The sequence below is a fragment of the Limulus polyphemus genome, unplaced genomic scaffold (assembly GCF_000517525.1).
Source record: "Limulus polyphemus unplaced genomic scaffold, Limulus_polyphemus-2.1.2 Scaffold42, whole genome shotgun sequence".
NCBI classification, from domain to species: domain Eukaryota; kingdom Metazoa; phylum Arthropoda; class Merostomata; order Xiphosura; family Limulidae; genus Limulus; species Limulus polyphemus.
The window spans coordinates 891,211-918,637 of NW_013665652.1; the positions used below are offsets into that span (position 1 = coordinate 891,211).

At 31.2% G+C, this 27,427-nt stretch overlaps 1 protein-coding gene across 6 annotated transcripts in view; it reads left to right on the forward strand.

Moving 5' to 3' along the window:
- Positions 1-27,427, forward strand: part of LOC106462015 (serine/threonine-protein kinase minibrain-like) — a 145,177-nt gene that overhangs the window by 77,815 nt on the left and 39,935 nt on the right. For 5 of the 6 annotated variants that reach the window (XM_022389293.1, XM_022389289.1, XM_022389302.1 and 2 more), the window contains one exon: positions 7,249-7,391. In XM_022389293.1, coding sequence (XP_022245001.1) covers positions 7,249-7,391 — 143 coding nt within the window. The remainder of the gene's footprint in view (positions 1-7,248; positions 7,392-27,427) is intronic. The other variant, XM_022389283.1, reaches the window with a different exon arrangement.

Genomic DNA, 27,427 nt, shown 5'->3' on the forward strand with positions numbered 1-27,427 from the left:
ACAAGCAAACTATGGTGGTCTGAAAATATGCATAATTGATTTCCGTTTTTAAAGCTATAAAGATTTTGCGAATCTGATTTCTTAAATGATGAAAAATTGTAGTGTTGTTGCAAATATATGTAAAAGATGTTGGCATCTAAAGTCATAAGGATTCCTAAAGTGATTTCTTTCAAATTTAATAGCACTTATCCGTTACTTCCACATAATCTTCTCGTATTTCTCTACATTGAACTAAGTAAAATATTACATTGTGAACAAAGTCTGATAAAAAGTAACAAGAAAAAACAATACTTTTCGTTTAACAAAACATTTTTAATTAATAGATACAATGTGAAAAGTATAATACTTGGTATATTGATCTTTAGTACCATTTCATACATCCTTTCAAAATCGCACATACTATAAAATGTTTCCAAGGCACATCTACGTCGTAATTTTATGCAGTGATTTTTTCATAACATTTAATCATTCCTTATCAAGTTCCTGTGTATCACAAAGTAAGTAATTTTTAAATAATCTTAAAACCATAGTTCTTCTAGAAATTTGTTTTGCAAACGTTTATCTAGTATTGAAGTATTTGATAAATTATCCTTATATGTCTCATCATTGTATGTACTACTTAATGTGAGATTTCTATATTGTGTAACGATTTAACTTGTAGTTCAGATAACTGTTTATTATTGTAAAATTATAACTTTATTCGTACAAGCATTTGCAATTTCAAACTATGCTTAAATAACATTAAGCAAATTGCTTATATCTAACACGGAGTTAAAATCTCTCCATGTTATCTGATCACTGGAGAGGTTTTTCTGTTTGCTTTGCGCACCATTGGCTCAGCGGTAAGTTAATTTGTTTGTTTTTAATTACGCACAAAGCAGCACAAGGGCTATCTGTGCTCTGCTCACCACGGGTATCGAAACCCGGTTTCTAGCGTTGTAACTCCGCAGACATAACGCTGTGCCACTGTGGGGCTCAGCGGTAAGTCTAATGGTTTATAACGCTACAAATTGGGTTTCGATACCTGCTGTGGGCTGAGCACAAATAGCCCATCGTGTAGCTTTACACTTAATAACAAGCAGTCATTTTCCCTTATTACGTTTGAGAAACATTCACAGCAAAATATATTTTTTCCTTAGGTTCTATACTTTCATCATTTTCTATTTGTATTTCCTGTAAAGTTTAACTTGAAGAAAGATAATTTTAACTAACTTTTATTAACGTTTCAGATTTTAGTAACATGTAATTATTACATAACTCATGATTATATGCTCAACACTTTGAAACCTAGTTCATATTTTGATTATTTATTATTCGGCCCGGCATGGCCAGGTGATTAGGGCGTTCGACTCTTAGTCTGAGGGTCGCGGGTTCGAATCCCAGTCACATCAAACATGCTCGACCTTTCAACCGTGGGGGCGTTATAACGTGACGGTCAATCCCACTATTCGTTGGTAAAAGAGTAGCCCAAGAGTTGGCGGTGGGTGGTGATTACTAGCTGCCTTCCCTCTAGTCTTGCACTGCTATATTAGGGACTGCTAACGCAGATATCCATGGTGTAGCTTTGTGCGAAATTCAAAACAAACAAACAAACTTATTACTCATAATATTTATATTATATATTTAGGATTATAGTTTTTTCAATGATTATTTATAACCTCTTTTGCTAACTGTTTCTGATAAAATTTGTGGCAGAGAAATAGGTTTGACGTTTATATTATATGGTTACTACAGTGTTATGAGCAATTAAAATATATGGAAGTTGAATCCAATAAGTTTAAGTGGTTGAGTTTCTTCTAAATATATATGTAATTTATGTTTGTAACGTTATCTATAACCATAATTTTCTGCTGCTTCTTATATCATTATTCTTTTTAAATATTGTAATGGTAATAGCTTAATTCAAATAATGATAAGACTTAACAGTTTCGAAACTTAGTGTTTACTGCATATTGCTGTGATAATATCGTCACTTAAATCCAATACTACATATTTTTCTACAGATACATACATGTCTAGATTTTGTCGATATCTGAGTTTATGTGAGACACAGACTGCTTACCAACAGGTTACTTAATGTAAATATAGGGAAAAAAATATTCAAAATATAGTGATGAATAAACAGCAAGTAATGCCATTTCAAGTTCCAGTACAATTGATAATTTCAACTATCATATTATACAGTATCTATGGTAAATAGAAACAGAGTTTAACAAGTTCTTGATAACGAAGAATAATTGACGCATATTATATTTTTCTTAATACATAATTTCTTTTCTTCCTAAATTATATTAACGAAAGCATTATCTTTCTTTTTCTATTCTACTACTCATACAAATTTGTCGAAGAAACGCTACACAATCCTAAGGAATATGAACGTCAATATAGAATTTTGTAGCTGCTTCGAATTTGCTTTACAACTGTACTTCGGATGGCTGTATAGAGAAACGAATTAACTTGTCTTGCGTAATATGATTTAGAAACAATATTTTTGATCGACAATGGTCCCCCAGTGAGTCAGTGCTTTGCTTACTGACGTGAAACGCTAAAATCGGGGGTTCAATTACCCGTGGTGGACAGAGCGCAGATAGCCTATTGTGAAGATTTGAGTTAAAACTAACAAACAAACTCACTGATCTACAACGTGTCCCTCTATGCTATTTTAAACGCATAGATAACAAGCTTTGATTCCTTGGAGCTTGTATTATAACTTATTATCGGTCATGTTTACTGGTTTAAGGCATAAATCTAAGTAGGAAACGTATATATTCGTTTACGTAAATATAAATCACGGGATTCTAACAGAGAATGCATACTACGCTGCTAATACATTTTAGTTATTTATTTTTACAAAATCAGAGCAATTCGAGCACAATTTAATATGCTGAACAAAGTCATATTAAGATTGAATTGAAAGTCAACTGTCTGTATAAACAGCTATAAATCAGATCTAAACATGGTGTATCAAGTGAAAGTTTGGAAATAGTATCTTCCATATCAAGCAAGATACGTCAGAGGTATTATGTTCAACCCAAATAAAGTACTAAGTGCAATATACAGTTTATGTAGAGGTCAATCAAGAATCAATTCAAATTTTCAAGTTAAATTTAAGAAGTCTCAATAACATTATCGTTTTATTTCGAACATTTAGACTAGATTCTGAGCTGTTGATCAGTGTTTTGATCTTTTAAGCATTGTGTAAATAAATATTATTTCACATACTAAATTTCACCTTAAAATGCAAAAACTTACAAACATATATTTTCTTATTGAAGATTTTATGATTAAAATGACCAATCTTTAGTTACTTTCCAAACCGTATTAATTTAAAATGTAAAGTAAACAAGAAATAAGGTCATGGTTAAAAAACCCACAGATCAGTAGTTTGTACAACCTTTACACAACTTACAACGTGTTTCCTTTATCGAATGTGTTATAAAACATCCTAGTAAGATTTCAATATTCTGTAATATTAGTCTTCATTAAGTACATGGAGTTTTTTGTTTTTTCGGTAAAAGGTTCACTTTTCACTAGCTTCGTATTACACATAATTGAAAATGATATGTAGATAACATTTAAACTTTTTGCCCCCAGTGGCACAGCGCTATGTCTGCGGAATTACAACGCTAAAAACCGGGTTTCGATACCCGTGATGGGCGAAGCACAGATGGCCCTTTGTGTAGCTTTGTGCTTAACTTCAATCAAACAAACAAAAACTCTTCGCTATGAGAAGTGGTAGAAGAAAATGAGTTTGAATTTTTGCCTTAAAACAAAAAGCGATATATAAATTTAAAGAACTAAAAACTATAAGTTGAGAATCTATAATTTCATCTTACACGTTTCCCCAAATATTCAGAAAATAATGTATTATTCACGTTTACCAGCGCCCCCAGTGGCACAGAGACATGCCTTCGGACATACAACGCTAGAAACTGGGTTTCGATACCCACAGTGGGCAAAGCACAAATAGTTCATTGTGTAGCTTTGTGCTTAACTTGAACCAAACCAAACGTTTTCCACCTATGAAATTAATCCACTTTGTTAAACGATATATTAATTATATATATGCTCTTTTTTTTTTTCGGAAACAACTAAATATCTGAAATCACAAAAATATAATTTTAATCACGATTTTCCCGAAAAGGGGCCGAAAGCCGTCTGGAGGGGTGTCCTGCTTTAACCATTTGCACTACTATACAGTAGTGTGTTGTCTGTCAGTCAGTCAGACGACACTAAAATGAAGACACATAACGGATGCTTAACGTTGCAATTTGTACGGTCGTGACGTCAGTAAAACGTGCGCATGCCATGAATCACGAGAAGAATTATGCACTCTGTAGGCTAGGACACAGCATTACATATGAACTTCAAAAGCAAAAAATAAAAATATTTGTTACTCTTAATTTTGATTATATTTACTTTTGAAACAGAACACTTTCGGGGACTTAATATATTCAGTGCTATGGAGATAAATCAAAATGCAATAACAGATTGTGGCAATAAATTTCACAGGTCTGAAAAATTAGATAAATAGTGTTGATATAGGTGCTGAATTACGGTTTCAGCCTCAAAAGTAACTATTCTTTCTTAGCGAAAAATGGAAGCATGGTACCTCCCTGGCGCGTTTTTCTCTTTTATATTTTAAACAAACAATCAATAAAACAATGATATTTATCAAAATAGTATTTTGAAGTCTTCTACCTAACGATTCTAATGATTATTTGTAAAAATACCAACAGTAACAAATAAAGACAGGTTCAGACAAATATTGTTTTTCTCGAGTGATATTTGAGACACTTCTTCATAGTTTCAAATGCCAAGGAACTGCTGACGTATAGCAACAAGGAATATATGTCTGGTGGTATCTATTGGGGTTCTCCATTTTTCATATCGCACATGGAGAACTTGAATGACAAGTTTAAGGACTGTATTTTCTTGGTGTTCTCGAGTATCCACGCCTTCAGCTACAATCAAACAGGAAGCTCCAGTAGCCGCTCTACTATCAATAGAAGCATACTAATATGTCTTGCTTCATCATTAGCGCTCTATATTTTCTGAGTGAATTTTTTTCTCCGTTTATTATAAACTGTTTCCTACAAATTGTCTTATGGGTGCTTACAGCACATGGCTGACCTTGCTTGTATTTAAATATATTCATAGTGATTAAGACGCGTTATTGTGCAATTCATGAGTGCTCAAGATGTTTGGTGCAAGCGTAATTTCTCTTAGGTTAAAAGCTAACTTGCGTGTAAACAGAAAAGAGAGCACTATACAGACAGATGCAGATTAATAAGACTCTAGCGTGCAATTCGCTTCTCCTCCCATGAGAAAAAACTAAACTGTCAAATATTGTTAAGTGTGGCAAAGTAAAGTAACCACATTTGTTGATCGACTTGCTTCATATTCACCACTGGCTGTGCTAGTACTTTTGGGCAGGAAGTAAATGCCATTGTTCTCTTAAAGCGTACGAATGTGATTTATGAGTAAAGGAACGCAATTCCAATAAGAACACTAGAAAAACTAATAATATAGATTATGACAAACACAAAACATTAATATTTTAAAGGAATTTGTAACTTACCTGCCATCTAGTGACAAAAATCTAGTTATTATAAATTTAACTTTTATACACATTAGTTTTTAAAGGGCAATAAACTAGCATGTTGGAATCGAATTAATACAACCAATGGTACACAACATCAAGACCACCCTTTAAGAAATTTTCTAGGTATTCATCTGCACTTTATTCATTAAAGCTGTATAATTCCAATAAAAAAGTATTTAAACAAATTTCAAAGCAATAAAAAATATTACGATGAGCACACAAACATGTATGCACCTTATATAGTAAAAAGGCTTTTCTTTTATTCCGATTAAGTGCTTATTAAAGCATACTGAACAAGAAATGCTTCATAGTCAGTTTGGAGTAAAGTAGAATGTGACATGCGTATAACTTACACCGTCTGGACGTTATGGCGGCGAAAGTCTCGACTTCTCGATCAGCTGAGAGAGCAAGAGACTCGGTTTATTAGGTGCGGAGATCTGGTAACTCTACATTCGACAGTCAGGTGTTCGCGTAGTTGTAGAATAGCAGTATGTAAAAGACGGCTTAACTATTTGCTTATATATATCGATTTAATGAAGGTAAGACTGCTTGGCAGACAGCGAAGATTTTTATCAAGTCAACATTCTCAGTATTTTATCGGTATGACTACTGTAGTAGGGTTTATAATAAAAGACAAAAAATATCAGTATACAGCAGTTTTTGTGTTTTTTTCTGAGTTGTTATATATTGTGATAGGTACGAAAAGTCGATATACATAGATTTTATATACCTTTTTATTATAATGAACTGAGCTGTTTACCTATAACTTTTGCAAAAATGTGTTAAATGAATCTTGTGTTAAAGTTTGTTTGGATAGATAGAATAATTTGTTCTAGTTTACTCATACGACATGAGCCTAACTGTGTTATATAAGTTAAAATATGTAGAATGTATCATTGATTCTTTTGTGGCTTGTACTAGTTCTATCATGAACGAGCTAGGTTACCCCGTATAAATGTGTTATGTAGCTGGCAGATGTACAAACACGATATGGATCGGTCATTGTTATGTTACGTCAGTGTATATTTGCAAGATAGATTGTGGAAGTCTTTTGTCAACAAGAATGTTTACAGAACTATATTTGACTGTTATGTTATCTCTGTTTTCAAATACACAATAGATCAGGTATTGTATTAGTCTGTTTAGTATGTACCATTTCTGTAGTTTGCTGTTGTATTAGATAGGTGTAAATTAACACCTGCTCTTAAATTTAATTATTACGCAAGAATATGAAGCTTAGTGAAACCAATAGGCCATATACTTATAGAGTGAGTTCTAGTTTTACGATATGAAATGTAAAGATATATAATTTTACAGACGTTTTGGGTTTTGCAGTACAATAAGATTTATTTAAAACAAAACACTCCTCTTAACTATGATAAACGATCACTGTTTACTTTGTAGCAGTAATAAAATACCCGCCTTCGCAAATTGAAACCTATTATATTTTTCGTATGTTTGTTACAAATGCATGTTTGTTTAACACTTTATATCTCAGATGATATTAGAAGAACATGTACATTTTGATGTAATTATAAACTAAAAAAACAATTTCTTAAAGTTTTATATAACGTTAAGGTATAAATACCTCAATAACTTGCTGTTGTGTTATAATTAGTGTTTGTTTTGTTTGTGTCACAAAGCAGTGAAGTGTCGACGACTGAGAGAACCCGGAGACCAATGGAGACTGCCGATTCTCAACCAATGGTCACTGACCAACCAAGCACCGATTGGGAAAAAAGTGAGCAAGAGAAAAAACACTTAACCCAAGCCTTTCAAGCCAAGGGTGAGTGTTATTTTCTTTAAGAAAATAAAAAAAACAAAACAAGGGCAAGTATAGTTTCTGCTTAAATGCTATTTTTCGAGTCAATATTTTGTTTTATAGCAAACTTTGAAGGGGATTAAATGTTTTGGGTTCGTAATTGATCTGAACAATATTTTAATATACATTAAGTATATCATTTTTGGTTCATTTTGTCACCGTTATTTTTGACAGTATTTGTAAAAGAGGCTTGTATATACAAGTTTTTTTACGCTTATTGTATTTTGGAAGTATAATGGTAAATAAATATATTTTAGTTTTTAGTCTTTGCAGTCTTTATCAATTTAGCAATATTTAGATCACGCTACTTCTTAATAGGTTTAATTTGATTTGTTCATTTATTTAAAAAGAAAACTTCCTAATGTGCTGTGATAGGAAAATTACAGTAAAAGGTTTTTACTAGTCTAAAAGATATATAACTTTATATATTTCATGAATTCTTTTAAATATAAAATTTCCTAAGGTGTTATAATAACCAGGCAAATATTTCCAAAGCAAAGAATAAAAATATTTCCATCTGTTATACGATAAAATAATTGTTATCAGACAATCAGTATTTTATCAATCAGTAACATTACGTCATACCATAACATTTTGTATGGTCATTTATAAAAAGAGGGAAACACGAACATTATTATCAAGTAAACTATGTTCCTGTGATAAATAATAATAATAAAAAAAACGAATGGCAAAAGAAATGGACGTTTTGGGTAGAGAATAATTGCTTTTGTGTTCCTTAAACATGTTAAATTCATTAAAATTATAGAAATATTGAAATTAATTTCTCAATAAAACAGGGAAATATCATGATGATGGACTGGTTTTTATTTTCTACCTAGTTTTTTTTTTTACCTTTAGCGCTCGCACACATACACACACACACACCGTCATATATATATATATATATATACATTTCGAGAATTGGAAATGTGTATGTATTACTACCAAGGTTTTAAGTTCTCTGATGAATCAATATATTGATTTCACTTGGTTAGTATCTGCAATACACACATCGCGCATCAGATACTGCATGGATGGCACTGCTATCACGATGGAAGTATACGTCACCGTTGCGTTGAATTGCATTTGATGACGTAGGCTAGAAATGAGAGCCATCTGTTAGAGAAATCTAATGAGCACGGACTTTAGTTGTAACATCAAGGAAATTGAGCAACTATTGATTGGCTGCGACAGAATAATACACATTTTATTTCACTGTCCAACTAAAGAAATACGTGACAGAATATTAAAATAAAGGTATTTGTACAAATGAAACAGAGAAATGCATAGAATCAAATTTATCAATTATCTACAGTTACTAATTTAAAGGTCTATTATACGCAGCAAATTTTGTTTTTCGTGAGATTAATGAAACACTCATAATAAATGACGAAATTGTTTAGCAATGTCTCATTCGAGCAAGAGTATTTTATTAACATGTGTTTTTAGCACTGAAAAAAGCATAACATTTGTTTCTGTTTACAGGCATATTGAAATTATCGTTGAAATATCTAAACATATTATTCATGACTCATTCTTCTTTATTTGTACGTGTGAGAAAGAAGGATAGTACATTTTAGTGCATGAAATGCTACTCATCAGTCTTGAAATCTGGGATAGGTTTGATTAATTGTGAGACCTCGCCCTGAATTGTTTCGATCTCATTGATCCAAGCAGTACGTTTTGCGTGATCAAGCATCAGGTGAAAACTGTTAAAGATGATCGTCAAAGAAACAACGCCCGCTAACAAGGATTTATTAAAATCTTCTTATTCTGGTGGATATTCTAATTTTAAACATTTCATAGTTTATAGATAATATGCGATTTTATCCTTACTCGTGTCCAATATAACTGTCACAAACAATGAATTATGTTTTGCATTTTATCATCTATTTTCTGTATAAATTTACAAATTTCACTTTTAAGAAATATAATTGATCAAAAAAGTATTTCATTGGTCTTCCCTTTTGTCTAAGATTTCGTAAAATCTTTGCTACGACGTTTATATCTTAATCAGTGAAAACTATTAAGTTGCAAAGTTGAAATACAACGTTATAAAATATTCTTTGGTAATGACTTCATGAACCTTCCTGAAAATCCCCACTGAGTAAATAATGACTAACGTATGATGATATTCATACGTAAAATAAATCATTGGTTGGAGATACGACATTTAAAAGTGATATAACAACCTGCTGATAAAATTCAAGATTAGAGATAGTGTCTATTATGTGAAAAAAAATTATCAAGTCTTTAAATGATACATCAATAAATACTAGAATGCAGACTTACGTTAAAACAGCTTATATAGTAGCTGCTTTTAAGCAAATATTTTTAATATAAGTTTTCTGGAATTATTTGGTTTTATTTGGTTATGGAATTTATTTGGTTATGAATACAAGTCGTGAAAAACAAAAATGCATAAGCCCGTAGTAAGTAACTATGCCCATACCATGACCAATAGAGAATTATAGTTTGAAGCAATGCGATTGTATAGTTTGGAGCAATGCGATTTTTCATCAGCTCAACTTAGTCGATCTGAGCGATGGCTACCTAGAAGAATTTTATAGGATTTTAGGTGTAACGTAAACATGAGTGCGTTGTTCGGCTGGTAAGATGACTTGCCCCAAACTCTATCGAGATGAAAGATTGTTTGCATGTTGGATTTGGCGCAAAGCTACACAAGGGGGGCTACCTACGCTAACCGTCCCTAATTTTAAAATGATAGACTAGAGGGAAGACAGCTAGTCAAAATAACCCACCGCCAACTCTTAAGATGCTCTTGTTACACCGAATAGTGAGATTTGACCGTCACTCTTATAACACACTCATGGCCTTAATGTGTGGAGGGCAATTATTTTTGTCGATAGAGACACGTGAGTTCCAACACGCTATCTGTTGGGCCGCTCTTAGCCTCGGAACGTAAATGTATTAACGAATATGCAAATTTAAAATAAAACTATACCGATTTATTGCGATTGGAAGTTGAATAGAATAATAATAGGTTTGTCTGTAGTAGGCTTACAGAAAAAGAAAATGACGTGTGTGAAGTAGCGTGCATGACTTTTAACAAATCCATACGTATACTTGATTGTAATTTGTTGGTTACCTATCTATCTATTAACATCAAGCATATGTAGATAATATAAATGCGTAGCATTATATTACATATAAAATTCTAATACATCATCTGTGTTTTAATTTGTAACTACTTCACACTATGTTGCAAGTAAGATGTCTAGAGTTATGAGAGAAATTCCCTCACTAGTTCATACTTGATAATAAACACTGAAGAACTTCATCTTTAGCCTGGTTCAGTGTAAAAAAGTGTGAAAGTGGAATACATATATATATATATACTGCAAGTAAAGCCTATCAAACACAAACCTTAAACGTTTTCTTATTAAAAAGGTAAAATAGGTGTATATTTTTTGGGTGTTTAATTTATTAGGAATCATCTTTTAATAAGTATAATTTATTGTTCATTGTTGAAATATGTGTATATGTTTTGGGTGTTTAATTTATTAGGAATCATCTTTTAATAAGTATAATTTATTGTACACTGTTGAAATATGTGTATATGTTTTGGGTGTTAACTTTATTAGGAATGATCTTTTAATCAGTACAATTTATTGTACACTGTTGAAAGATATTCTGTTTGTCAGCTATTCAGTAAGAATACGTTCGTTTCTTTTCTGTAATCTCTAATCATGTGATATCATTTTCATGGATGAAGATAATCGATCAAGTAAAATATTTTTTTAAATATATAAAAAGTGAACAACTTAAAGTTTTAATATATTCTCAGTTGGAAAATTCAAGACTTGATCACACCAATCTTAATGTTTAAGTAAGATTTAAGGAGAAGATCTGAATAATCCAATAGTTCTTCTTTGTTAAGTTAACAAGTATTTTTTATAGTTTCCTAGGAATCATTTTACTTTAAAAGCTTAGCTTTCAATGGCACATAGCTAATGGATAATTGTAAAAACTCTGATTTCACAAATCTCTTTTCCACTGACCCAGGGTATTATTAGTAATTAGTCATTGACTGTGTCTGAAACATAAACGAAGATAAAAAAAAACATTTTAATTTATTTCACACATTTATGGACATCGATCATGTAATCCGATAATGCTCTGAATTCTTCAAACATTTGTATTTTGGAGATATCAGTTCTCCATTTTAAGAATCAAGATGGCTTCAGTTACTAAAGACAAAACTTTCATTGGCTGTACATCTTTGATATTTGGCTAGTTTTCATAGCAGTAACACAAACAAAACGTTTATAATTTGTAAAACAGATAAGAAACTTCAAAGACTGATTAGTGAGTGTGATATGCTTTCTTTAACATTATTATTGTTATTATTATGGAGCACTTTTTAGTATTCTGAATCTTGATGCTTGAAAGATTAGACTTTTCTGTTTTATATTTATTAAGAATTGATATGTGAATGATAACTGCTTGACTGTGGATATTGAATTTTCGAATATGATTGAGAAGTCGTATGTATGCCATATTGGGAAAGATAGAATTTCATCATAGTTCTTGGTATGCATGTTATGCCTGATATACTTTTGTGTGGAACACAATGGTGATTCACTGTATTTTATTAATCTAGTTATGATAAATCTTACAACATAACTGACAAATGGTAGACTTTGTGTGTCACGTTTGGTATCTTTGCATGTGTAGTTAATGTTGTGTTGTTTGTAATGAACGTTTGGAATATTATTGTTAAATATTATAATAAACTGCAAAAAAAAAAATGTTTTCTATGCTTTTTTCTATTAAATTTGTAGAACCACATTTAAACTAATTGTGTGTATCCAAAGGCAATTTGTGTTCCCAAGCTCCTTTGAGCTTCCGAGGCGCCATGTTTGAAGTTAGAGGGACCAAACTTGGCACACGTGCTCACGTTCCATGGGTAGATGCCGTAATTGTGTTTTCCTCGGGTCTAGACCCCCCTTCCTTCCTTCCTTCCACCGCCTTCAGGTAGCTACAGATATAAATGGGGAATATTGGAAAAGGTCGACCGGCACACTGCGCCTCTCTCTAAAAATGGTGAAGGAACAGTTGCAGGCTATTACTAGAATGTGTTAATATTCGACATGTGATTAAGGGTTAACAGAAGTTAATGTAAATGCTAGAACTCGTAGAAACGTCAAATGTAATTTTGATTCTTCATTTTAATTTTTCCCATATTGTATAAGGCTAAAGATGAAACGTTCAATTTGAATTGTTAAATAATCAAAGTTAGTAGTTGAACACTTATTTTAGGTGATTTTTCATTTTATTTTTTGCAGAATAAATTTCAATGTTCAGAACTAATTAAGCATTAATCACAAAAAGTACTTGCCTTTAGTTAAATAGCCCCCAAGAGGCACAGTGGTATGTCTGCGGACTTACAACGCTAGAAACCGGCTTTCGATACCCCTGGTGAGCAGAACACAGATTGCCCTTTGTGTAGCTTTGTGCTTAACTACAAACCAAACAGATTTAGTTGAATAAATGAAATGCCCAACTTTTATTTTAGTGTTCAGATAACTATCTATAGCTTCATAACTACAAAATATAATGTGTGTTCATTTATAGTTAATTTACTGTGAAGACAAAGCTTTGGATCGTGTTAAAGATAAGATAAACCCATAAAAGTAAATGTATTGTTATACAGAACAAATCTAATACTAAAAATAAGTATTAATTTCAATGTGGATGTTTCTCTTTTATATTGCAACATTTTTATTAATTTGTATTAAATTCAAAGACGTCGAAGGGGGATAGCTTCATAAATTTGCCACGAAAACATGTATACGAGAAAATGTTGATACACACATTACTTTTAATTTTATTTCAAAAACAAAAAACATTAATACCTCTTTATCTTCTTTCTTCTCTCTGTAGCTGTTTAGATAAATACGTCCTTAAATCTTTCATAACTTGCAATATCTATAATGAATTTAACATGCTAATCCCTAGACTAGTTTTTTATTCAAAATATTCTGTTATGAAGGTTGAATTAAGAAAGTATCAAGCTTTTCTTACTCGACTGGACTTTTAATGTGTTTATTTGAAAGTGATGAGACAGTTGCACTCAGAAGATAAAGGATTAAAACAAATCCATATAATTTGCCAAAAACGCATGCATTTTGAATGGACTTCAAAGTCTGTTCTCTCGAGCGAACATTTGAAAATCAATAGGAAGTTTTGCTTAATGTTTAACATTCGTAAACATTTTGTTTCATACCTTAAAACTTTATCTGTGATCACAATACTCCAGATCTTCAACGACTGAATCTTAAATGTCCCTAGTACTAGTTGAAATAGTCTATTCCACAGAAACAATGTAAAAATAAAATAGTGCACTATGACATACCTAGTCTGTTTGATAATGGTAAAACCTTCTATACGTGTGAGCAATAAACCATGGAACACAAGCGATTCATTCTTAAGGTTCAAAACGTTGTTAAATGATAGCAAGCTTCACAGACAGTGGAAATCAATATTTTAGCAATCTACGAAATATACTTTATACTTGTAGAATTAAATGACGTTCAATTCTATTATGATAGTTATATAGAATACTAATTCTAGTACTGATTCCATACTTAGAAAAGAACAGGAATCAGACGTATCTTAACGATAAAAACAAACAAACAACAATATACGTTACAGGTAAAATATAACATATTATACTTGTCTTCGAATATCAGTTGTATTAATTACGTATTATTTATGCTACGATGAAGAGGTTAAGGAAAACAATTTAGAACTCGAAACAGAACAAAAACTGAGGAATTCAATAATTTGTATTATATAATGAGATTTGGAGAATTTCATTGTAATTACTGATGTGGATTGATGACTTGACAGAATATCAAGGTCAAGTTGAAACTACCAGCCCACTTACCTATCTGCTTGTCAAGTGAGACATTCATAAAGCATTCACTCTCTACTTGCATATATTTTACTAATTAATAGTTAGCTTGTATTTCAGCTATGACACATCCTCGGAGGCTTGCATGAGAATGAAACAAACTAACTTCACCAGGTTTTATTTTTCCATTGCAGTCACTATTTCAATATCTTTTCAATAAATAGATTGTTTGACGAACTATACCAATCTGTAATTCTGATTCAAGATGAACAATTTAAAACTAGGATACATGATGCAAAATCGTTAAAACTCGTTCTAAAACTTTCCAAAATGTGAGTATATTCATAATGTGAAAATATAGAATACCTGGCCATCATTAATTACATGTATATAATCGTTATTTATTTTATTACATACCGTTTCAAGTACAAACGCTATTCAAACTAAAATCACGAATTTGTTACATAGTAAGTCTGCTTTTATGGAAACCAATTAATTAATTAATTTATTGTTATTTATCAAAATGACCAATTAATTGTTTATTGTTATTTAACACCATGTATTGTAGACCAAAATTAAATGCAATTTAAGGAACATTGAATAAAAAGGATAAGGATGTTTTTAGAACATAATCTGATACACATGATTGGATAGTTAGTTGGGTTTGTAAGCTTAGAAATCTTCATTGACTCATTTGATAATTTTGTGACCTTGAAGTATTAAGTATAAAGAATTATCTTTTCCATTCTTTTGATTTATCGATATTCGCCTGAAAAAAAATCTTTTGATTCCAGACTTCATTTTATTTATTAAAATGACAGTTTCAGCTATCATCTTTAGAGATTAATTCCCAGTTTGATCCTGAAGAAGAAAGGTCCACCTTTCGAAAGTGCTCGAGTTATAGAGTTTTTATTCATTTCTATCAGCCTACGTGTTTTTCTAGCATCATGAATCTTTAGAGATTATTTAAACAAAACCGTCATGTAGATATTGAAAAAAATTCTCATTTTAAAATCTGACGTTAGATGCTGTTTTATGTAGAAGTATGAAAAGTTAACGTCAGTTAAGACCTAGCTATTTTAATTCAGCACCTAATTAGATGAGACGAAAATATATATTTTGGAAAACACAATAGGTTTTTATCGTTATGGTTACACGTTGGAGGCTGCTTCCTTCATTTATGGAGACTTATCTCAATATCTCTGTCAATCTGCAGACCAGTGAGCGTGGCGCATTTCCTAATTTCTAACCATTTACCACAGAAAGACAACTCTTTGGAAGCAACATAATGCTATTTTTATAGTCCCCCGGTGGGACAGCGGTAAGTCTTCGGATTTACAATGCTAAAATTAGGGGTTTGGTTCCCATCGATGAACACAGGAGACAGCCCGATGTGGCTTTGATATAAAAAAACACACACTATTTTTGATATATATTATTTAGTTATTAATTAATTAATTTATTTACTTTATTTAGAGTTTCAATGTAGCATTCAATTGTATATAGATAATTTTAGACTGTAAGCGATAAAACCATTATATATGTATATAATATACACACATATGTATCGTCTTTTGTCATACGATCCAATAGCTAAAGTATAAAAAAACTTCCATATATGCTACAATAATTACTTCTCTGAAGTGACATGTATCTCTTTCAAATAATTCTATTTTTTTCGTTTTTCACGGGCGCAAATATCAGAGGTTAGCGCTGAATCACCTATAGAAATACTTGTGATTGCTAGAAACAAATTTGTAACAATAGCAGCTTCTACCAATTCCCGACTTATTAAAGAGTGAAACACTGTGCATCATCTATTATTATGGGAAAAAAAAGGGTCGTTTAATGAAGCCATGCCACTGGTAAATGTTAATTTTTGTTATGAAGAATCAATATTTCTCATATTCAAAAATAAAATAAAAATTACAATTCTCCAATGTTCCTTTGTCTTTGTTTTTCTACTTTCACCTCTAATAATTAATTATTCGCTAAGGAAAACTTAGAAAACACGTAACCCATCATATTGTTATAATATGTATAATTACTTAAATCTTTTTCTAATAATTGTTACTTCTAAATTGTTTAAAAGTGAGCTTTCAATCTGAATATACTTATAATTGTTTGATAATTATATTTATATTTTTATACTTCCCTATTTTGTTATTTATAAATTGTGAAATACCCATATTTTGTTATTACTGTTATTGTTTTTTGTTTCAATTCGATACTGTTAAGTATGTAGATGTTTCAAAACAAGTTTATAATGTAGAAATCCCACATCATTATGGTGGAAAAGAGTGAAACTAAGGTCAGATGTAAGCATTAGTGTGTTTTAATGTAGAAATCCCACATCATTATGGTGGGATAGAGTGAAAATAAGATCAGATGTAAGCATTAGTGTGTTTTTGAATTAACCATGTTCTAACATATAGAATAAATTTCAGAAAACTTACAGAATAAATTCATCCTAAAAATGTAGCACTAACTAGAATAATAAACAGTTAATTACGATGTAAAATGCTAAGAAGAGCTTACTAATACATCAGCATTTTGAAAGTTAATTAAATTAGTGTATCATCTCATTCTAACTTTTTTTGTAGCTACAAATAATGAAACTTTATTATTACGGCTTGATATTGTAGAGTTTCAGTAAACATTGTTGAGGTAGGAATTTAAATACCCTTAAATAATTATATAGAATAAGTTATCATTTTTTAAGTAAGTGAAAATATATTGGAAATAGAAACATTATTTATTTTTATTTTAAAATTTAAATAAAAAATAAATTAATGCAGTTATTCTCATTTCTGATGATACTTTTCACCAATTCATCGAATTCAAGTGCAAAATTAAATAATGTTTTTATTTAAAATATTTTTTACTTACTTTCATAATATTTCTCAAAAATATAAATTATTTTAGGTTTATCCGAGCAAAGACCAAATTCACAACCTTACTTATCTAATTTATTATTGATTAATTACATTATAATTTTGAAGTAATAACCTACCAACGTTGTATATAATGTCAAATATATACTTTACGACATTAAATATTTGATTGTTTCTTTCTGTTACAAATATCTATTAATTTTTACATTATTGACGTTAAAATACCTTTATTCATCAGTGGCTGCACTACACGATAATCGTAATTGACTTCGTAGGCATATCAAGTTTATACAAACATTTTTTTTTCAATTAAAATATGTAATCTTACAAGTTATAATTGAAAGGTGTTAATTCACTAGAAATATAAAGCTATCATAAAACATGCACTTAAAATTAATGGGAGTAGTATACATGTAATTCTAATTTTAGTTAACAACATATACTAGAAATTCCTTGAGAAATTTTAGGTTTAGGTATCTTTTTATTTTGTAATCATTGGTTTAGTTACAAGCTTACAGGCGCATATTTTCTTCATAAGGCCATAAATATTGACCTAAGTTTTCTAAAGCATCTGAAGCATAAGTTTGTACATGAGATTTTTAAAACAACAGTGTTCGTTTTGCAACCTAAAACTAATATTTATCTGATATTTTGTTCCAAAATTTCGCCCTCTGTTGACCCGATGACACGTCTGAGGTCTCATAATACTAGTAATCGGGTTTTGATACTTGCGATGAGCACATCACACCTAGGCCATTGTGTGGCTCTGTGCTTAACGACAAGGAAACATACAAATGTCCACATAAATGTTTTATTTGATTACATTGGAAATATGTGCCTTATGAATAAAATTTAATTTAAAACTAACCAAAATGTTATTAAACGAAATTTCTAGTAAAGAAATAAGCTACTGTAGATATGATATTTTTGAATACTCTTCAATTAAAAGAAAATTTAAGTGCGATATTATTTTTATCGAAGAAAAGAATATGGAAAACACTTTCAGCTCGATGAAAAGTTGAAGTTCCGTTCAGAAACCACTCTTGGTAGAGTTCAGAGTAAAGTGTAAATAAATCATACTATTTAAGTATTTCAAGTAAGATAAAAAAAAAACTGAGTAGTTTATATACAGTAAAATATTTAGTAACAAGAGCTGAGCTAAAAAAGCAAGATTTAAGAAATTTAACAGAAAGCACTTTATTGAAAATAAAAAACACATTAATCAAATATAGTTGTATTGAGACTAAAAATTAAAAAATGAAAACAGTAATAAAATAAACATAAAATATCCTAATTAATCTGAAACACACTTTCCAAAAGACATTTTGAATTATAACAACGAATTATGAAATAAACAATAAAAATATCACGATAAATTTACCACACACACACATATACAGTCGTGACCAAAATGTTTGCATATTTTGAAACAAATAAGATCATTATTACTAAGATGGAATATAAATACAGTTAGCGCTGTCAAACTGAGAAATGCATGTTACATTAAACATTTACATATGTAATTTGTATAATGAGACAAGTTCTATGGACATTATGAACGATTTATTAGAACAGCAAACAATTTTATCAGACACCTATAGAAAGATGTGTAATTCAGTATTTCACCTATCACAACAAAACCTTACCAAAGCATATATAATTAAAAAAATATAACCTAAAATTATTATATATAGCGTTTGTAACCTTATATCAGATCATATTAAAATTTAGTACTTGGTTGGTCCTCCTCGTACTTTAACAACCTCGCAAGGCAATGTAGCATGGTGCTGATGAGGTTTCTGATGTAATCCACCGTGATTTCGTCCCAACTTGTCACTAGAAGGCGCTGCAACTCATTTAGAGTAGCTGGTTTAGGGTCGTAGTTAGCAATTCTTCGGCTCAGTTCAGCCCAAGAGTTTTCAATGCAATTGCAATCTGGAGACGTTGCTGGCCATGGTAATCTTGTAACTTCCTCTTGATCGAGATAATCCTGTATAATACGCGCACTATGGGAAGTGGAATTGTTATCCTGGAAACAAAGCTATTGCCAAAACTTGTCCTAGCATATGACTGAAATATCATCTCCATGTGATGCTTATGGGAGGCACTATTGACGTTTTCCTGGAGGATATGAGGAGCAGTTTTTCCACCATGATGAATAGCTGCCCAAACATGTACCACACCACCTCTTGTTTGTTCCCTCTTGGAAATATATTCTTCCCTCACCTGTTCTTCAGGAAAACGATGAACACGAATCCTTCCATCACTTTTTAACCAGACGGAAACAGGACTCATCTGAAAAGATGGCATGTCGCCAGTGTCCTAACTATAAGTTGGCATGCTATCTTGCCCAAGTAACATGGTGACGGCGGTAGATTCTGGTTAATATTGGTTTGCAGATAGCCCTTTTTTGCAAAATAACCTTGGTTGGTCAGCCCCCTATTCACTGTTCTTCTGGATACTCTGGAATGAATGTTTTCATGCCATTCCTGTCGTAAGACTTCTTTCAACCTTGACGTGTTAACCTGATCAAAACACGGTCATCTCGGGTAGTAGTTTTTTGGCGTCTACCAGTAGACTTTCCTGGAACAAAGTTTCCTGTAGTTCGCTGACGTTTCAGGACTTTTGATGCAGTACATTGGGGGGGGGGGTACTCTACTGTTCTAGCAATGTCCGTTTGCTTCATACCTTTTCTGGAGATTCGAACTATGTGACGCCCTTTAACTTCTGGCACGTGTGGAGGCATGACTCAACACCAAATACAGATACATTTTGTGAACAAAGCATTAAGCTGTCTCGAAAAAGATTACATCAAAAGCATTCTCTTTTATGCAAAATAGTTGTGTGTGTGTGTGTATGGTTTGATGAACAAATGCTCAAAACAACGTATACAGACCAAAACAACTCGTACATGCTTGTTCGATCATACGCTACTTTCTCTGTTAGCACTCGTGCATTTACTCAATAACTACTCCATGTATGTAGACAATAACATCAATATAGAACAGTGTGCAAACATTTTGTCCAAGCTAGAAAACTTACAACGCTAGAAACCGGGTTTCGATACTCGTGGTGGGCAGAGCACAGATAGCCCTTGTGTGGCTTTCTGCATAATTAAACAAACAAACAAATCAAGAATGTATATATAAATTTAAAAGAATTAGATAACATGCAAGAGAAACAAATCAACAAGGATAACTTTTTGAAATGCATGATATCAGAACAATATGATTTTAAACAATTAAAACTAAACAAATATAATTAAATTAAATAGTTAATATATATATATGTCCGTAATACCAACAACAAAAAAGTGAATTAGGTATGGAATTAAGATTACCAAAATCATATTAAACAACTAAACACACACAAAAAACAATCAATTTACTAGATAACAAATGAATGTGGTTAAACATAAGGTTACAAAATTTATACTTGAGAAGCAAAAATACTTTAAAGTTTTCTAAAGTTGCCCAGACAACTTACTTACATAAAAATGTGAGTATTTAACCAACAAAGGTACAAAATGTCACATTTTGACAGAAATATATTTTCATATGGATGTTGTGTCATGTTTGTTTAAATTAAAATCTACTATGAGTGAGTAATCTTTGTTTACTTTCGATATATACTAAACAGTTTTGATATCATTATTTTGGAAGTAAAAAGTACTATTTTAACACATGTTGGTCAAGCAGTTTGATAATCATTACGAATTTGTAAGTCGTCATTACATTACATTAAATTCAGGTGCTAAACCTATTAAACCTACGTATAAAAATTACACAATATAAGATTTAACTAGTTCAGAAACTAAAGTCTAACAAACATATTACAATACTCAATTTGGAGTAACTATGGCAATACACGTTTCCTGTCTTTCGAAGTTCTCAAAGGAAGTGCGTGTGATGTATTATGTTAGCTGTAATATCTTCAAGAATTTAAGATTATAAAGTAATAAATTCATTGTACAAAAAGAAAATAAACTTATAAATATTTAATCGTAGTTCCTCTTCAATAATAACAAATGTGAAAAGTGTCTGAAAACTGATTTTTGTTTTTAGTTGAGGCATTGCAGTGAAAGATGTATTAAAGTTATGCTCACGATATTCCAAAGCATGAGCAACAGAAGGAAACACAATACCCTGAGCTTTTTCGGAAAGTGGACTTTCCAAATTGCTAGTTACCCCTAATGAAGGAAAGTCCACTTTTCGAAAGCGTTTGTGTTATTGAGTTTCCTTTCTTATATTTAAAGTAATGTTAGGTTAAAGTTAAGTTTAAGAATGTGAAGTTTAATGCTTTTAGATATGCACTAGTTCATTAAATGCTAGTAAAAAGAGTGCTTTCGAGCCTTGTAACACTACTTTCTCATGTGTTTCTTTGCTGTGTTTGAGTCATGTCATCATGTCAGCTTCACCTCTTTGTTTTCCAATGGTTTTAAAAGATTTAAAAAATATATATATATATATATAAAATTGTTGAAGTTTCGTTTGCTTCTTTAAACAAGTTGTGAAAAGCCATCATTTGTACTCCGAAGTATACAAAGTATACACCACTTTTGAGGCGCCATTTTTCTTTCTTTAATTTTTTGGTATCCATTTCATAGTACATTCAATTGAGAAGAATATTACATAACTGGCTGGGCTTTCAAAAAATTACCTAGTGAATCATAAGCAGTTTATTTAATAAAAAACGTGATTTTGAATTAGAGAGTTATCTCATATAGCTATACGAAATACATTTCTAAAATTAAATATGTTAATATTAACAGTTTCTAGCTATACCACCTATGCAAAATTTGTTACGACAATTGAACATCGCTTTACCCTAAATGAAATTAAAGAGGAATACTGTAATTGAAAACTTATGCTTAGAAATTATTTCATTATTCTAACTGTTTCTTATTCTTTTACAATAGGTTGTAAACCTTTCAGAAAAACAAAATTTCAAAATAATAAATTTTAACACTTTAACCGATTTTAAATATTTAACTTTATTTTAGCTTCTTAGATACAAAGTTTATGTTATCTTTTATATGTTAAAATATTAACATCTTAACATACTTAGCATCTAAAAAACGATAAATAGCATATCTAGTAGAAGAGCTTCTCACTTGTGTTTGTTTGTTTCAGATGTTCGCGCAAAGCTACAGAAGGGCTACCTGCGCCAGTCGTTTCTAATTTTGAATTAATAGTTAACACTACCGACCGTCAACTTTTGTGCTAATATAATCGAATACCCACTTATGCATACACATGCATTTTAATAGTGCACTCAGCGTATTGAAAAAAATGCTTCTAACACGAAGGATTTTTAATGAAGTGTGTGGTTCGATAAAATCCGGTCAATTTCAGAAAGGAATAAGTATAAAAACCTGCTGTGTTTTCACTAGGCATTCTACAGAAAATTCTTAAAAGTGAATTACACTATCGTAGATTATTCTACAGTTTTGTTCTCGGTAAGTAAAATGTAATTACGTATTTTGCGATAGCAGGGGTCGATTTGTATGAAACATTTTTACCTGTTTAGTTTGGCTTTAATATAAAACGAAAAAAAAAAATTCCCGAGAAACACACGATCAAGTTATATTTCTTTCTATCTGACTTTTCACAATCGCAAATTATAAAGAAATTGTGCAATATTTTGGAAAAGATCTCGAAGGCTAACGTATTTGTATTTTGTTTATTGAGAGGTATGTTAGGCTGTTTAAAAGTGTTGCTTTACGTTTGACAACTTAGTGCTTACCTAGCTGCAAGTCATGAATACTTATTTTTTTTATCTATAGCAGCAATATGCTCCAAATCCAATATTCTTAAAATGCCTTTACCTTGTGCATTTCAACTTAGGTACGTATTAAGTCCTTGAGAATGAACACTTCAAGCATTAAAATAACTAAACTGTTTAAACAACATTCGTTTTCTTGCTCTATGGAATGGTAAGTGAGGCTAGGCTTTGAGCATCCTCAACATCTAAGTTAAACACAGAAAAACTGACGAGCTGATAAAACATAAATATATTTCAGGAATTACAGTACACCATTTTGTTCACGAACGAGTGGTAAGAAAGGATTGCGTATCAAGTAAAGCGATGATCTTCAGAAATAAGTAGTCATCATTTATGGGAACGCGTATTCATATACTATGGAGTTAGGAATTCATTTGCTTATTTAACCTCTGAAGAAATGCCATGTTTGGAACACACGTTTATTTCATCTATGGACTATGCTACGATCTCGCGTGAACAGAAAATAACCGTGCTTGCACGCCATGCATACTTTGAAAATACTGTGAGCAATAGATTATATACATAAGGGCACTTAGCTCGTTGACCATATCGACCGTTTCTTAAAATAGAAACAAGCCTTGTCGAGTAGAGTCTCCTGGACTGTGAGCATTTTAGCGCATAACTAAAGAATAATTATTCGCAAATCTCTATGTTTACATGAATATTTGGTTATATACATTGTATATTTGTTTTAGTATTTCCTTGAAATAATACTTTCGCCTCTCCAATGCTAATATAAATCCACTAACTGTAATTAATATTTAGAATTATTTTAAGGTTCTCCCCTTTTTTTGAAAATCATTGCTTTGATCTTGATTATAATTCTGACTGTCATATCCGTTTTGTCACGAATTTGCCAAATTTACTTTTATGTAACTTATTTACAACGTGGTTGGAAAACAGAAAACTTAATAATTTCATCAAAATGTATTTTCTTCTCACAATCTCGAAGACATTATTACTCTGTATAATCATTGTCCGTAAGGTATGTCGTAAATGTACGAATGAATCGTATATCGTTCATTCAGTTTTTTGTTGTTGTTTTGTGTGTGTGTGTGTAATTACACTTTGTTTCTGAATTTACCAAATTCCTACATCATTATTTAATCCCATACGTTTACAGCCTATGTACATTGAACTGCGCGACTGTTCCAAATTTCTAGGTAATCGTGTTTTAAATAGTGCATGACGAAAACTTCGACCATTCCACTGTAGACGCCGTGTTTATGAGAAATGACAGACAGGACACCAAGGCGATTATCGAATCATATACGCATTATTCATCTATAGTCCATTCTTTAAAGTAATACCCAACAATGAATTACATAAGTTTCGAAACTATATACCCTCTATTTCATGACATATTCGTAAAAATATTGTTTTCAAAAGTCTATGTTCTGGATTCACATAACGAATTTAAAATGTACTATATTAAGCCCCTCCCTCTACTTATTTCACAGAGAAAAAAAAATGCCATTCGCAAATTGTTTTTGAAAATAAAGGTAAATCGCAAATAAAATCACTCAACCAAATTATGACTAATTTGGAAACTAACGGCTAGTTTCACGAAATAATTCTAGGAAAAACATTGCTCCTAGGACATAACTTAAGAAAAGTCTCATTCCTATATATGAATGTTTCACGAAAGATTTTATATCTGAAAAACCTTCTTAAGCTCTTTTTCAACTTTATGATAGGTAAATATTAGTGTCTTAAGATAGAAGTAAACGTGAGTGCCGTCGAAAATTACATAGTATAACTGTTTTTATTTTAACACTGATATATTGAAATTGTTTTTTAGTAAAAAAAACATTTTTTTGGCTGAAAAAACAGGAAAAATGATGGTTGTTGGACAAGATTGGAAAATATCGCGTCTTTAAAAAGTATTTTATGACCTATAGTGTCTTAATTGAGCACTTTTTCTTAATTAACCGAAAAGATATTGTTAACGTAAATAGAAGGATATAACACTTATGAAAACTAAGAAAAAGTGTAATGATAAAACATTAGGGCCTTTTGCACACATTCTCTTTAACACAACCAACCGTCTAATTTCATTTAAGATATTCATATATTCCTGAGACATTTTATTTTTAAGATACTTCTTAAGTCGGTCTTAGATAAGAGCCCCCCAGTGGCACGCGGAATGTCTGCAGACTTACAACGCTAGAAACCGGCTTTCGATACCCATGGTGGGCAGAGCACAGACAGCCCATTGTGTAGCTTTGTGCTTAACTACAAACAAATCTTAGCTAAGAAATTCTTAAGACAGTATGTTATAAATTCTTTAAGTTTCATCTTCAGTAATGAGTTAGGAAAGAGCTCAACAAAGATCTTAAAAAGTATTCGTGGAACTGCATTATACATCGAACAAACTAACAAGTTTTAAAGTAATGTTTGCAAAACTTCTAACTAAGAACGAGTGTTAGATGTAACATTTAAATTTCAAAAATTGAAAAAGGATCGTAGAAAAAACAAACACACTAGATTCAGATTTTGATTTAACTCTATTTTACAATATCATTGTACAATACAGTTTCTCATAATGACAGACATTCGATTCGTACGTACAAAAACTTCCTTAGAAATATCTTTCGGCCATTTTAATCAGAATAAGTTTAATAAATGGGAAGTGATCAGTCAATCTGTGTAACTCTTATCAATCGCTAATCTCGACCGATAGAACAACTTAAGTCATGACATGAAAAATTAATTTGGCAGGTGTTTTGTTTTTCAAAACTACGAATAAAATATCTACATTTTTATAACTCTCTACACTATTTACTAATTTATAGGTTTTATCAATTTTTTTTCTCGAATAAATATATTTCTAATCATTTTCAGGTCTAATAGTCAGAACATTTTTAGTACTTATATTTCAATGAAACAGGAGGCATAATATCGTTAACAGACTAGACGGCTTAAGGCCTTTGTTGAATTAAATCTATTTTAGAAATGAACATTCCTTGGATGAACTACGATGTCAGAGTTTGTATCTTTGAAACATTAACTTCTAATATGTTTATACGCATATTAAAATATCATTACTTCTTTTATTCTTGTTTTTGCAAAGTAAAGTCTTTTAACAGAAATATGTTACAATATGTAGATAATGGTCCATCTGTAATATTGTAATGTGTACTTAACGCTACAAGGCATTTCTTAAATGAAAAAACAACAACAAATAACATTCATATAATATTGTTATGTTTTAACGCAAAGCTACACAATGGGCTATCTGCGCTCTGTCCACTACGGGCTATCGAACTCTAGATTTCAGGGTTGTAAATCTATAAACTTACCCCTGACCAACTGGTACACTTATACGACATTAGATTTCATTTTAAGTTAAACATGTGTATAATGGCTGAGTGCAACTATAAGGAAGATATTTATATATATTTCTTTAAATGCTTCCTAGGCACAGGGGTAGTTTAGGTTCTGCATGTAGTAACTAACATTTAAGCCTGCATTAGGCTTGTTTCTTTATCAGAATATCTCTGATAGAGTGAAATAACAAGAGACACGCTTGCTTCTGTGATGTGAGGCTTATGAAGCACCGGTCACGCGAAGCATGGAATAATATGACCGTAATAAAACATTCGCTTTTTTATCTTTCATAATCGTACTTTATAATGGTAGGATCATACTTATAGTGTTACTGCAAGTCAATCTAATAATTCATCCTTAAAGTACAAAATTATAAATACAAATGTGTTCACAAGTAAGTTTCATGTATACGATAATTAGTTCAATAACTCTAATAATGATGATAATAAATATAAGTATATAGTATCATTCTAATTGTGATTTTACAACAGGTGCATGTAGAAGACCATACTGTAGATATGTTTCCCTATGTTATTTTGGATGAAGTGTATTTCCAGCATCTGGGGTCTTATAGTGATCTACCATATAATAGATAAGAGAGGTGAACCAAATGCAGTAGACATTTATATAATAAGATTCATTGTCTGGGTGTCATGTAACTCTTCCAACTTCTAAGTGGTACTAAACGAAACACATCTGTCCTGGGATTTCTGTAAAGGTAAAAGTTTCACCCCACCCCTTGGGAACCCAAAGATTTCCCGAAAAACCTTTCTACTGAACTTACCAAACTCTAAATGATGCCAAACGAATCGTCTCGGTCCCTATGTTTGCACAAAGGTAAAACTTCTCACCTAATCCCTTAGGGAACCCGGGTATTTCGCAAAAACCTTTTACGGGGATTCCCCGAAAGTGGACCCCAAATTTGCCATCGATTTACATTACAGCACGAAAATATCTACACTTACTAATTACAGTTCCTAATTGGTTAAATACATTAAATTTGCATTATAGCGGTAATGATAATTAAACTGAAAAAAGTGCAAAATAATAAAAATCATAAATAATATTCAACGTTAAACTGGTACACAATTAAAAACATTTTATTTAGGCCT